This window comes from Macaca thibetana, chromosome 1 (genome assembly GCF_024542745.1).
Source record: "Macaca thibetana thibetana isolate TM-01 chromosome 1, ASM2454274v1, whole genome shotgun sequence".
NCBI classification, from domain to species: domain Eukaryota; kingdom Metazoa; phylum Chordata; class Mammalia; order Primates; family Cercopithecidae; genus Macaca; species Macaca thibetana.
This window is the reverse complement of record NC_065578.1, coordinates 148,755,630-148,770,359: the sequence shown is the minus strand read 5'-3', so window position 1 is coordinate 148,770,359 and position 14,730 is coordinate 148,755,630. Positions and strand designations below refer to the sequence as shown.

At 40.4% G+C, this 14,730-nt stretch overlaps 1 protein-coding gene across 1 annotated transcript in view; it reads right to left on the bottom strand.

Moving 5' to 3' along the window:
* The window catches only part of PTPN14 (protein tyrosine phosphatase non-receptor type 14), a 203,077-nt gene that overhangs the window by 55,583 nt on the left and 132,764 nt on the right, over window positions 1-14,730 (bottom strand). The window contains exons 4-5 of the mRNA XM_050761587.1: window positions 11,383-11,480; window positions 8,463-8,530 (exon numbers count right to left, since the gene is read on the bottom strand). Coding sequence (XP_050617544.1) covers window positions 8,463-8,530; window positions 11,383-11,480 — 166 coding nt within the window. The remainder of the gene's footprint in view (window positions 1-8,462; window positions 8,531-11,382; window positions 11,481-14,730) is intronic.

The following is a 14,730-nucleotide window of genomic DNA, read 5'->3' as shown; positions in this document are numbered from 1 at the left end:
TCAAATCGTTAAAATGTGAAAAATCAATATATTTTAAAACTGGAAAGCAAGGGCATAATTATATGCTAAAAATTCCATAGCTCTGCATGTCCTGCTAATTCTAGAGTTCATGAGAAACTTTAGAGCAGACAGGGAATTATGGCAGCTCTTACTTTTCACATAACTGATTAATTTGTGGTTTCCCATTTAGCCATCCATTGAAATGACTCAAGTTCATGATAAGAAATAAGCTCAACATTTTTAGTTTCATCTTGTGGAGTAACAAGGATACCACAAGACTTACAAAGTTAGCTATGTGTGTGCATCTAGGTATTGAGTAAAACCCCATTAATTTTGAAAAGCTAATGAAGGGCATGTGGCAAGAGAATAAAGTGAAGATCAAAAAGTGTTCCATTAAATCTCTGTTTCCTACTTTTAAAAAAGAAGAAGCCCAGAGGTACCCCTTCTGCTATTGTTCTCAACTTAACCGCCTCCATCTGCACCTGGGGCCTCCCTGAGGTATGTGCCCCACCAGGGAGAGTGTGAGCGTGGCCCTGTGGGAATGAAAAATGGCAGAGCGCATGCCTGTACACAGCCACACACCTGTGGAGCGCTCTGTGTACTTGACTTTGTTCTTTTTTTTTTTTTTTTTTTTTTTTTTTTTTTTTTGAGACGGAGTCTAGCTCTGCCGCCCAGGCTGGAGTGCAGTGGCCAGATCTCGGCTCACTGCAAGCTCTGCCTCCCGGGTTCACGCCATTCTCCTGCCTCAGCCTCCTGAGTAGCTGGGACTACAGGCGCCCGCCACCTCGCCCGGCTAGTTTTTTGTATTTTTTAGTAGAGACGGGGGTTTCACCGTGTCAGCCAGGATGGTCTCGATCTCCTGACCTCGTGATCCGCCCGTCTCGGCCTCCCAAAGTGCTGGGATTACAGGCTTGAGCCACCGCGCCCGGCCTGACTTTGTTCTTTTCTCTGCTGAAGAAATGCCATTTAACAAATTTGGTTACATTGTAAGATCAAACACAGCCATTCATCCTATCTTCCCTCCCCCACCAAAGGAATGCATTCTCTTTGAAAGTTCCAGTGGAACCAAGCAGAAAGTTTACACCCTTCTAAGACTACCCCTGGCCTACTCAGCAAGGTCAACAGCAGGGCCTGGCATGCAGACCATTCTTCAATGTGATTCAGCTTCCCCTTCCAGACCTCCTTGCCCAAGAGGTCAAGTCCCAGGCCAACGCCTCTTCTAACACACACTGCTTTTACATTTCCATTCGGAAAGGATGGGCCTTTACATGCTCATCCCCCGTGGGAGAACCATCCCGTCACATCATGCAGTGTGAAATGCCACATCATCCTTAGGTCATGTCTCAGCTACCACTTCCCTTAATAGGGCTCTCCTCTCTCCCCAGCTGGACATAAGCATTTTCGCCTTTTGACCTACCTCTTCCCCTTATGCATGTCTCCTCTCGTATTCTGCCCACTGCATTTCTTACACGGTTATGTGTATACTCGTCTTATCCTTGATCCTTGTCTCCCACCCTCTATGAGAGTATAGGCTCCTCAAGGGCAGCAATTCTTCTTCATATCACTTAAGGGGCCTATCATAGGGCTTCTGTGCAATGACAGCTTATAAGGGCTAAATATATAGTAAGTGATAAATACATGCTTCTTGAACTGAACTCACTATGCAACATGTAAATTTCATGTTGTCAAACAAAAGTTTAATTACACAGAGCTGATTAACAATCACTGTACCTTCTGCCTGTGCTCTGCTTACATAACAAAAAAAAAAAAAAAAAAAAAAAAAAAAAAAGCATAGAGTGATGTTACCTGGAAAGCACACCCTTCAACGGCCTTATATTTGCAAGACATAGAGACAGAATAATAGTGCTAATAACAATAATAATATGACAACTAAACAAACAGTTGTTGAGAATTTACCATGTGGCAACTTGTATTATATATTTCATAGTAGGTATTTCACAAGTATTATGTCCTTTAATGCTCACAACGAAATTAGGTTTGTTATTCTCATTTTTAGATGAGAAAACTGAGGCTTGGAAAGGTTAAATAACTTACCCAAAGTCATGTAGCCAATAAGGGGCACAGCTAGGATAGGGTCACAGCACTGCTCAGCAAAGGTGCCATGAAATTGCCAGCCACAGGCCACAGTGCACCCAGGATACAATGGGGCAGGGGTAGGGGCTGAAAGTGGACAGCCAATAACTAAAGTCTAGGAATATTCACAACTCAGATAAGGCCTCTGCCACATCACCTTCAGTGTTCAACAGGGCTTTTTGGGATGACGAACATGTTCCATATCTGAGCTTTCCAATACAGTAGCCTCTAGACACATGCCGCTACGGTGCACTAAAAATGTAGCCAAGGCCGTTGCAGTGACTCAGCCTGTAATCCCAGCACTTTAGGAGGCCAAGGAGCGCTTGAGGCCAGGAGTTCAAGACCAGCCTAGCCAACATGGCGAAACCCCATCTCTACTAAAAATACAAAAATTAGCCAGGCGTGGTGGCACACGCCTGTTGTCACAGGAGGGACTTAGGAGGCTGAGGCATGAGAATTGCTTGAACCCGAGAGGCGGAGGTTGCAGTGAGCTGAGATTGCGCCACTGCACTCCAGCCTGGGTGACAGAGTGAGACTGTCTCAAAAAAAAAAAAAAAAAATGTAGCCAATGCAATCAAGCAACTAAATTTTTAATTTTATTTAACTTGCATTACTTTAAATTTGAATGTAAATATCCACACATGGTTAGCGGCTACCACCCCAAAGAGAGCCATTTTAGATCCAAGAATAACAATGTCAACATTTGTCTGTCCAGTGACGAGATTATGAAGTCTATGCTGTTCACGTATCTGATTTGCCTATTGTTTAGTGGAAACACAGTCTTATTCTGAAAGAGGTATAATGTACAAAATAACTCCTTTACTATTTCATAGCACTTTAACCTGTCAGAGCATTTTACCATCTACAAACTCATAAATATCATGCCGGTAATCACCTTTGAAAATTCTGAGAAGCACCCAAACCTGGTCTCTTCCTAAAGGCAATGTAATAAAGGCCTTTAATGAGAGTAAGGTGAATAAAATGTGTGAAATTATCAACCCACTCTTACTAACTACCCCATTTGACGCAAAAAAGTACACACTCTAAAATTCTAAGTTTGAGCCTCACTTTCCTCCCACCAAGCACATTGGGAAACACCCTGACTTTTGGGATGAGCTTCTGAGACATTAGAAATGTTGACTCAAGCATACTGACATTAAGCCCTATGAAGAATTTCTCTGCTAAGTAATATGTTAATCTCTTTGGAGTTTCATTTAATGAGTAGAATTAACAAGGTATGAAAACAGCAGGCACAGCAGATAATACTACTGTTTACTTGGAGGGAAATAAAATAAGAACGGAGGCTGGACACGGTGGCTCACGCCTATAATCCCAGCACTCTGGGAGGCCGAGGCGGGTGGATCACCTGAGGTTAGGAGTTCAAGACCAGCCTGGCCAACATGGTGAAACCCCATCTCTACTAAAAATACAAAATATTAGCTGGGCATGGTGCTGCACACCTGTAATCCCAGCTACTCGGGAGGCTGAGGCAGGAGGCAGAGGTTGCAGTGAGCTGAGATGGTGCCACTGCATTCCGGCCTGGGCAACAAGAGTGAAACTCCATCTCAAAAAAAAAAAAAAAAAAAAATGGAGTTATTCATGAAAAGTTAGAGATGTGCAATATTCCCTAACCATTAAGAACAAGGTCAGCTTTGGACCAATTTAGACTGACCTCATGCACTAATATGGATAATTCTAGACTTACCTATCCTAGTCTCTCAAAACCTAAAACCTTTGTCACCAGACACTCCAATTTCTCCCATATGCCATCACCGATAAGTTGCCAGATTTTGCCTATTTTACTTCAAAATATCCCTTGCTTTGCTTTCTTGTTTTTCTTTCACTAACACCTAAATTATATCCTTTGCCCAAAACACTAAAACGGATTCCCAGCTGGCCAGCTCAAATCCAGCAGTTCTCAAAGTGTGGGGTCTGCAGACCTCAAAGGTGCCCATGCATTCTAACTCCTCAGAAGTTTCCAGTCTCATCTGCCACAACTCCCCTCCAGTAGCTACAGTCAAACCACCCAGTGGATGCTTTCTGAACACCCAGGCCACACTGCCTCTGCTCCTTCTCTGTCTAAATCATTCCTTGCTCCCTACCTCTTTGCCTAATAGCTCACATGCCATTGGTCTTTCAGCCTTCCCTAATCCCCCAAGGGCATGTGACCTCTTCCCACATAAAATTTATCAGACACTTTATCACACTTGGCTCTTTATTCTGATTTTGCAAACTTCCTATTTAACCAACCACACTGTAGTCTCCTTGAAAACAAGCACCATTTCTTATATAATTTCATCCCCTGGGTGTTAGTCACTCAGGTCAGTGCTTGGGGTGAAAGAGTTGACCAAAAAAATAAGTAGTGAATAATCATGATTTCTGAAACCAGAGCCAGAATGTTGTTTGGTTATAGCTGTTCCCTAAAATGGCTTTCAATTTTTTTTTTTTTTTTTTTCCTGAGACGGAGTCTTGCTCTGTCGCCCAGGCTGGAGTGCAGTGGCATGATCTCGGCTCACTGCAAGCTCCACCGCCTCCTAGGTTCACGCCATTCTCCTGCCTCGGCCTCCCCATTAGCTGGGACTACAGGCGCCTGCCACCACGCCCGGCTAATATTTTTTGTATTTTTAGTAGAGACAGGGTTTCACTGTGTTAGCCAGGATGGTCTTGATCTCCTGACCTCGTGATCCACCTGCCTCGGCCTCCCAAAGTGCTGGGACTACAGGCGTGAGCCACCGCGCCCGGCTCAAAATTTTTTAATCCCTCCTCATTAACACTCTTCTCTTTTACTCTGAAGCTACCAACCAACCAACCAACCAACAAAAAATCCCTAGGGGTTAAAATCTAGTCTACCTTTACTTCAACCCAGGAATGGGCATTTTAGTTTATTGATTCATTTTATTTTATTTTATTTTTTATTTTTTGCGTCGGAGTCTTGCTCTGTCGCCCGGGTTGGAATGCAGTGGTGTGATCTTGGCTCACTGCAACTTCCGCCTCCCAGGTTCAAGCGATTCTCCTGCCTCAGCCTCCTGAGTAGCTGGGACTACAGGTGCATGCCTCCACACACAGCTAATTTCTTTTTTTTTTGTATTTTTAGTAGAGACAGGGTTTCACCGTGTTAGCCAGGATGGTCTTGATCTCCTGACCTCACGATCCACCCGCCTCGGCCTCCCAAAGTGCTGGGGTTATAGGCATGACCCACCGCACCCACTCTCATTCTAAAATTTTTATGCGCACAGGCTGTGTGCCAGATGACAGTGAACAAGACAGGATTCCTGTTTAAAGACCATAGAACTGACCTTCTAGCTGACAGTAATAAATACATACCTATGTACATACATAAGAATGAATAATGTCAGATACAGAAGTACACATACGAAAACTGATTTAACAGGAAGGATGGTGAGGGTGTATGGGACAGGGGGTCAAGGAAAGAAAGAGCTCTCTGGGAGGTAATATTTGAATTGAGACGTGAATGTCATAAAGATGTGCAGCGGGGCATTCCAGGCAGAGGAAACCCACATACAAAGGCTCTGGGGTGAGCAGAAGCTCAGTATGTTCAGACAAAAAAAAGAGCCAGCATGCCAGAGGGTAGAGAGTAAACGAGGGAGAGAGAGAAGCAAAGCAGGGAAGTGCCTTTTTTGTTAAAACAAAACAAAACTTTAATTCTATTGACAAATAATAATTGCATCTATTTACAGTACAATGTGATGTTGTGACCCACGTATATATTGTGGAATGGGCAAGTTAGTCTAATTAACATATCCATCATCTCTTATAATTATCATTTCTTTGTGGTGAGAACATTTAAAATCTACTCTTTTAGCAATTTTGAAATACACATTATTATCAACGATAGTCACCTTGCTGTGCAATACATCACCAGAACTTATTCCTAACTTTGTACCCTTTGATCAACATTTCCTCCTTCCACCCAACATTCAGCTTTGGGAACCACCATTCCACTCTCTACATCTATGAATTCAACCTTTTTTGATTCCACATACAAGTGAGATTGGGCAGTATTTGTCTTTCTGTGCCTGGGTTTTTCACTTAGCATAATGTACTCTACACTCATCCATCTTATGGCAAATGACAAAATTCTGTTCTAAGGCCCAATAGTATTCCATTGTGTGTATACACCACATTTTTACCCATTGATCTGCTGGTGAGAGCTTAGGTTGTTTCCATATCTTGGCTATTACAAATCATGTGGCAATGATCATGGGAGTGTAGACATCTCTTTGACATACCATTTCATTTTCTTTAGATACATACCCAGAAGTGAGACTGCTGGATTATATGGTAGTTCTATTTTTAATTTTTCAAGGAACCTCTAAACTGTTTTGCAAAATGGCTGGAAGTTATACCTCCTTTACTCCTCATGTTCAGTAACACTTGTTATCTTTTACCCTTCATGCTCAATACTCCTGATGCTCAGTAAGACTTTACTCCTCACGCTCAATAACTTTACTCCTCATGCTCAATAACACGTGTTATTGTCCATCTTTTTGATAACAGCCAATCTAACAGATGTGAGGTGGTATTTCATTGTGGTTTTAATTCGCATTTCTCTGATGATTAGTGATACTGGGCATTTTTAATATGTCTGTCGGCCTTCTGTGTATTTCCTTTGAGAAATGTCTATTCAGGTCCCTTGACCATTATTTAATAGGGCTATTTGTTTCCTTGTTGAGTAGTTTGAGCTCCTTATATAGTTTGAGCCCCTTATCTGATGTATAATTTTGCAAATATTTTCTTTCAATGTGGGGGTTGTCTCTTTATCTCTGTTGTTTCCTTTGTTGTACAGAAGCTTTTTAGTTTGATGCAATCTCATTTATCTGTTTTTACTTTTGTTGCCTATGTTTTGGGGGTCATATGCAAGAAATCGCTGCCCAGACCAATACCATGTAGCTTTTCCCCCATGTTTTCTTCTAGTGTTTTATAATTTCAGGTCTTACATTTAAGTCTTTTTCTTTTCTTTTTTTTTTTTTTTTTAGATAAAGTCTTGCTTTGTCACCAGGCTAGAGTGCAGTGGCACAATCTCAGCTCACTGCAACCTCCGCCTCCTGGGCTCCAGTGATTCTCCTGCCTCAGCCTCCTGAGTAGCTGCAACTAGAGGCGTGCGCCACCATGCCCAGCTAATTTTTGTATTTTTAGTAGAGATGGGGTTCCACCATGTTGGCCAGGATGGCATCCATCTCTCGACCTTGTGATCTGGCCACCTAGGCCTCTCAAAGTGCTGGGATTATGGGCGTGAGCCACTGTGCCTGGCCACATTTAAGTCTTTAATACATTTTGAATTGATTTTTGTACAAAGGGTGAGATAAGGATCCAAATTCAATCCTCTGCATGTAGATGGCCAGTTTTCCCAGCACCAGTTGCTGAAGATACTGCCCTTTCACCAGTGTGTTCTCAGCCCCTCTGTTGAAAAATCTATTGGTTATAGATGTGTGTGATTTACTTCTGGGCATTCTATCCTGTTCCATTGGTCGTTGTGTCTATTTTTTTGCTAGTCTCATATTGTTTTAATTACTATAGCTTTGAAATACAGTTTGAAATAAGGTAGTGTGGTATCTCCGGCTTACTTCTTTTGCTCAAAATTACTTGGGCTAATTGGGGTCTCTGGTGATTCCATATGAATTTTAGGATTGTTTTCTATTTCCATGAAGAATGATGTTGGAATTTTGATAGGGATTGCATTAATTTGTAGATTACTTTTGGCAGACATTTTAACAATACTGATTCTTCCAATCCATGAAGATGGGGTATCTTTCCATTTGTGTCATCTTAAATTTCTTTCATCAATGTTTTATAGTTTCCAGCATACAGAATTTTCACCATCTCAGTTAAATTTACTCCTAGGTTTTTGGTTTTTGTTTTTTTAATATCATTGTAAATGGAATTGTTTTCTGTCAACTCTCACTACTTGTATTAAACATAGTACTGGAAGTCCTAGCCAGAGCAATTAGGCAAGAGAAATAAAAAACAGCCAAATAGGAAAGGAAGAAGTAAAATTATGCTTGATGATGACATGATCTTATATGTAGAAAACCCTAAATATTCCACAAAAAAACTGATAAAACTGAGAAACAAATTTAGTACAGTTTCAGGTTACAAAATCAGCATAGAAAAATCAGTAGCATTTTTATATACTAATAAGAAACTATCTGAAAAAGAAATTAGGGAAGTGTCTTGAGGCAGGAGGTACTTTTACCTTCTCAGTGTGTTTTATAAAACTTGCCCCTACTTTATAAATACATCGACTTTTTCCCCAGGGAATATGCGTATGTAAAATCCTGAAATTTTCAAAGGAAAGAACTAAATGTCCAAAGAAGGTAGAAAATTACGAAAAATGAAATTATACTTACCATAGGAAATAGCACATACTCTCTGAGGAAATCTTGAGAATCAAACTGATTATAGTCTCCAAAATCAGCTGAGAAGAAAAGAAGGTGGAAGGGTAGTATTTATTATAAGAAATTAAAGATAGAATAAAATAGGGCAAACTCATCACCACATCATTCTTCACATTTCATCCTATTTCTCACTATTATTAAATAAAAATAGTGCCAAGGTATGCTTGACGTAGTTACTTTTATCTAACAGTATGGTAAATATCAGCATGTAAGCATCACTACATGATTTTTTAGAAATAATGAAGAAATTTAAAAACAATTCATAAAGGCCACTTAAAAAAATTTAAACAAACCTATACTTACCTGTTTGTTAAATATGCATCAATTTGTATCTTAAGAATATCTGCCAAGGGGACTTTTTTAACTCAAGGTTAATCTGGAGTACTAAAGAACCCATCTGTATCTTTTCATATATATGCAGCTGGAAATTCCCACTGTAAAACACCCTTGGCAAGCAACCTCAAATACCTTTCTACCTCCTAAATAACTTCACATGTTACAAGATGCCAAGAATTGTTTTCCCTGTTTTCATGTCACCATGGTACAGTTTGAGCACAGGCAAAATGAAATATATAAATGTCTTCTTATCTTGCTTCCTCTTCTAAGAACTAAACCTGCATGAAGTTTTAATTTCATGTAAAATATTTAGCATCAGATAGAAATGGATCCAGGTATCTTTAAGGCAACAAGAGATATAGGATGAAAGGATACACACACCATGCACCAATGCTGAGAAGTTGCTGAGAAAGTAAAAAATAAACATCAACCTACAAACTCAGCACGTAACAAATTACCAATTAGGTGCAGCATTCAAGAATAGCAAACATCACTCGCTCTGCCTATTTCCAAGTTCAATCACTGGTTATCACATTCCACCACAACTTCTATTTCTGTTGATGTATCTTTCTAAAAACCCAATAAGCATTCTCAAAAAAAAGTTATTTGCAAAGGATTAGAGGACCTTTCATCAGACTGAACAGCTAGCTTCAAGGACCCAATGAAAAGGGAATCCAGAGGAAGTTCATCAAATTCCTCAAGGATCCTCCAGTATCCAGGATGCCCATAATAAGCCTAATGACAAAGTAGTGAGAGGAAAGAGTACATGCAATAAACAAACAAAGCTTTTTATTTATTTATCTATTTATTTATTTATGTTTTAGAGACAGGGTCTAGCTTTGTCATCCAGGCTGGGGTGCAGTGAACTGATCATAGCCCTCTGCAGCCTCAAGCTCCTGGACTCAGGCGATCCTCCCACCTCAGCCTCCTGAGCAGCTGAGACTACAGGTGCGCACCACCATGCTGGGGTAATTTTTTATTTTTACATTTTTCGTAGAGACATAGTCTCATTTTGCTGCCTAGGGTGGTCTCAAACTCCTGGTTTCAAGTAATCCTCTCGCCTTGGCCTCCTAAAGTGCTGGGATTACAGGCATGAGCCACCACACCTGGCCCAACGAAGTGTTTTAAAAGGAGAAAGACCCAATTTGACAATGAGGGACATATTGATCTTCCCCATTATTTCAACAAGGCTACCTCTGATTTCTCTATCATAACTGGCCATTGTTTCTTCCCCTCCAGTCTTTAAGCAGACCGAGGTGATACATCAGATTTTGCCTGTTTCCATCCACAGAATTACAACAGAAGCTAACGGTATAGAAATTGTACTTCTAACAGAAATCGTTAAGTTGTTAATACTTCAGAATGAAAGAGGTCAGGATGCCTCTTCAGACATTTAGATCTGAGATAATTCAATTCAGTCCAATGTCTGGGATGGGAAGTCAGTTCACACCTTCTAAAACAACAGTCCATGCAGCAAGGACCCAGCTGCTGGCTGGTTCACACTTGCAGAGAACCTGGTTTTCAAGAAAATGACTAAAAGGAAAAGTTTCTTTTCAAAAACTATATTACCATCTTCTTGCTTTTTTAAAAAAAAAATTTTTAATTTTTACTTTTTGAGACAGAGTCTAGCTTTGTCACCTAGGTTGGAGTGTGGCGGTGTGATCTCAGCTCACTGTAACCTCCACCTCCCAGGTTCAAGCGATTCTCGTGCTCCAGCCTCCTGAGTAGCTGGGATTACAGGCGTGTGTCACCATGCTTGGCTAATTTTTGTATTTTTATTAGAGACAAGGTTTTACCATGTTGGCCAGGCTGGTCTCGAACTCCTGACCTCCAGTGATTCGCCCACCTCAACCTCCCAAAGTGCTGGGATTACAGGCGTGAGCCACCACACCAGCCTATCTTGCTTTCAATATGACCGAAGGTGGTTAAGCCACCACTCAATAAACCATAATGTATAAAATATACATATAAAGTTCCACACATAACAATTTAGAGAAGGCAAAAGAGAGCTATGTAATATAAACCTATATAGGATGGGTTGGAAGATAAACTCAGTCCAATACACATTTGTTGTTTCATGTTACAATCATGGATTTTAAATTTATCTTTTTAATGGCATTAGAATACATTATACCATAATGTTTAAAGCTATCACACTCCAAGAAGTTGTGATAGTAACACCTTTGCAGCATCAAGCCACAGAATATGACCACATTGTGCCTTGGAATAATTCTGAGAAAATGCTCCACAAACCCTGAAATGTAGCCTTAATTAAAGGCAGAATAAAAGCTGCTATTTCCTCAAATAAAACTGTAATTATACAAGCATGAGCAGTTTGCAAACAGCTTTGAGAAATCTACCACCCGGCCACCAAAAATCACTAACTTTGCATTTTTCACGTAAGATAACTTGAAATAAAAAGGGAGCATTACTAAGGGATCATTTAAGTAAATCTAACTTCTCACTCTGAGAGGACGGTAACACCATGATCAAACAGAAAATGGAATTTCACATGCTGCTCATAACTATGTCTTACCTTGCACAGCTAGGCCGGCTAGCCGAATCACCTGGTCCAATGTACATCGTAATCGCCCTTCAAGCACATCTTTTTTGACTTGCAGATAATACTGATATCTGTTCATGGGAATAGAGGAACAAACAACCTTAAAAACACATACTTGGAATAGATTCCCACAACACAGATGCCTCTAGATGTAAAACCTTGTGTACACAGCAGGATATGCCCGTGATGCTGATAAAGGCCATTTCTATAAAAGATGGAAAGTGACCTCTGCCTGTGTTTATCTTTGTTTGATGTGGCAGGTGCCACATCCTGTTCACTCTGAGCTTCAGAGGATTCTCATCACATCACTTATTTGCAGGCCAGCAGGATAAACTACTGATAAGGACCAGGTCTTCATAACAGAGTCCAAGAATGAAAATGCTTTTGCACACCTGGAGATCCACGACAACACGACTGCCAAAGTTACATTCAACAGTGTGCGTTCCTGAGTGCATTCTAGAAACACATCGCCTTTCAAACTCAAAAGTTTGGTAGGCAGATCACAGAGAGGACACGTAATTTGTAATTCCACTACAAAATGATATACAGTTTTGACCTTACACATCTGTGAATCAGAAAAATCTAATCTGATGCAACTTTCCAAACTGAAGTAAATTCTCAAACCAGCACAGTACAGATGGACAGAATCAGGCCCAAACACATCAAGTCTCAGACTAGACAAATGCCCTCAGGAGCTAACACAGTGTACTGTTTCCCTACCAATAAAACAGCACTCTTAGAATTACCTAAAACATTCAGAAAACTTCTCACTCAAGACGTTTATTTCCCAGGACTCCACTTCCTTTGACCATACTCTCAACACATAGTCACAACTACAACAATCACACTTTTCTAGCATTAATTCCTGGTAAATGCTAACAATGCTTTTGCTCCTGGTAACTATAACTCTGTATTTTAACTTCACTTTGGCATCTCAATCAAGGGAACCCAGAAGTGAACCAAAGCCCAACTTTCCTGGAGAGAGGCAATCGGCACTGAGAGCTAATTACTGCTGGCTCTCCCATGATGATGTCATAGGCATCATTAGACATAAGTCAATCCAATGTCTGTTTGAGGGAAGGAACTGGGCTCTGTGCACACTCCAGTCGAGTCCCACACTTCTTCTCTCCTCTTGGGTGTACTGAACAGAATAAAGACAACCACGCCACTCTTTGGTGGGAAAAACCTATACTCAAATCAGAAGGGCAAACACTGGGACTTTCTTAAAAATCCTTTTTAGTCAAACCTAATATGGGCTAGAAAAAAATCACAAAGCACAACAAAAAGCAAAATCTCAAGGTAGGAAAGAATGGTAGATTTCACCGATTCCTACTAATTATAAAACGTTTGAATCTCATCCTCATGCCATTCATTCCTTCTCATCTCTCTGGTGTGGTTTTGACTTATTTGCTGCTCTCTAAGCCAGGAAGCCAAACAGATATTTTAACCCATAGCTATCATGCACTTTCTATGGGCGTAAGTCTGCTAGATGCTGAGGAGTATCTTGGAGAGTGCTACAACAGTCTCTGCCTTACAAGGATGCATATATCTTTTTGACCACTGTGACCATGTTTTTTCTAGTGTACTATCTAAGGGTTCAGTGATTAAGAACCAAGGAGTAAAATATCTGAAAAGGTGTTATCCTGGCATTATCTGCCAGAGGCAGAACTTTGTTACCTGTCACCTTGGAGGTGAAAATGATCAGTTAAGATAATTTATTAGAGAATACCTTTGGAAGTAGACCAGTAACCAATTAATCTGCCACGAAAACAATAGCTCTAGTTTTTAAAAATCTGCTGCTTCCAACTTTCATCTATAGCTATTACTTCTATAATTTGTCAGTAAGTTCTGTTACAGATCCATTCTATCCTAGGAAACAGTGACTCACAATCCACTAGCAAGGAACACCAGGAACGTTTCTAATCATGTACGTTGGATGTAGGATTTTGCTGGAATATAAAAATAAGGAGCTGAAGAAAGCAGGGCTCTCTCCTGGAAGCCATCCAAACTAGGAGAGAATCTAAACAGCAGCAATGATACGGTGCCATTACCACGAGATTGTGGGTATTACTATGTAAGACTGCAGAAATGAGAATGAAATTCAAACCACTTTGGAAATTGTTTGGCTGGTACAATTTTGCACAAAAGGCAGTTTTATAAAATATGATAATTCTATCGAACATGGTGACTAAATTTGACAACAGGAGTTGAAATTCTATTTCTAGAATGCCTGCTCTTTGCTTATTTCTCATTAGCGATTCAATTATAACAGTAGTAAAATATAACAGTGAATTCTATTTTGGAAACATGCAATTTCATGGAAGTATACTCCACCCTGTCACAGTTCTGGGTGGAGAGGAAAAGGAAAAAAAAAACAAAAAAAAAACAATTTTCATGCCAGGAAAGTAAGTATTTGCCAACTTTCCAAAGAGATCCTCTTTGAAAATCCAAGCTCACAAGGAAAACTTTTTAATATTTTTCATATTCAGAGACCTGGAAATAGTCCATCTGACTCTTGAGGCCCAATGAATGGTTTTAGGTTAGGATTCTGCTCTTCCTCTAAGAATTAGTGAACATAATTATGCTTCTCGAATAAAGGTAAACTTTTATATTTTTAAATTTTTAAATTTTGTTTTTAAAGATTAACTTTTTATTAAATACAGATTTCTCGGGGTAAAATTAAAAAGGTGTCCTAATAATAAGTGTTATTATGCATGACTACTGGGAACGAACATGCTATCACCTAGTCTCTGGGGGCCTCATCTATCTGGAAACTCCCCATCCGATAGTAAGAAAATAAGTGACTTTTCCAAGTTACTTCCTCCCCTAGGAGTTTGAAAAATTAAGTTTGAAAAAATGCCCTATTGGGTCAAATCAACAGAGTCTTCAGTACTTTTGACGGCAGTATCAAAGGACTCCTTCCAAATTATACCCCATAACAATATCTTCAAAATTTAGAGATGAATTGCTAAAATCTTTTTTTTTTTTTTTTTTTGAGACGGAGTCTCGCTCTGTCGCCCAGGCTGGAGTGCAGTGGCGCGATCTCAGTTCACTGCAAGCTCCGCCTCCTGGGTTCACGCCATTCTCCCGCCTCAGCCTCCGGAGCAGTTGGGACTACAGGCGCCCACCACACGCCCGGCTAGTTTTTTTTATTTTTAGTAGAGACGGGGTTTCACCGTGTTAGCCAGGATGGTCTTGATCTCCTGACCTCGTGATCCGCCCGCCTCGGCCTCCCAAAGTGCTGGGATTACAGGCGTGAGCCACCGCGCCCGGCCAAATTGCTAAAATCTTTATGTTCTCTTTTAAATTCATGTATGAGGA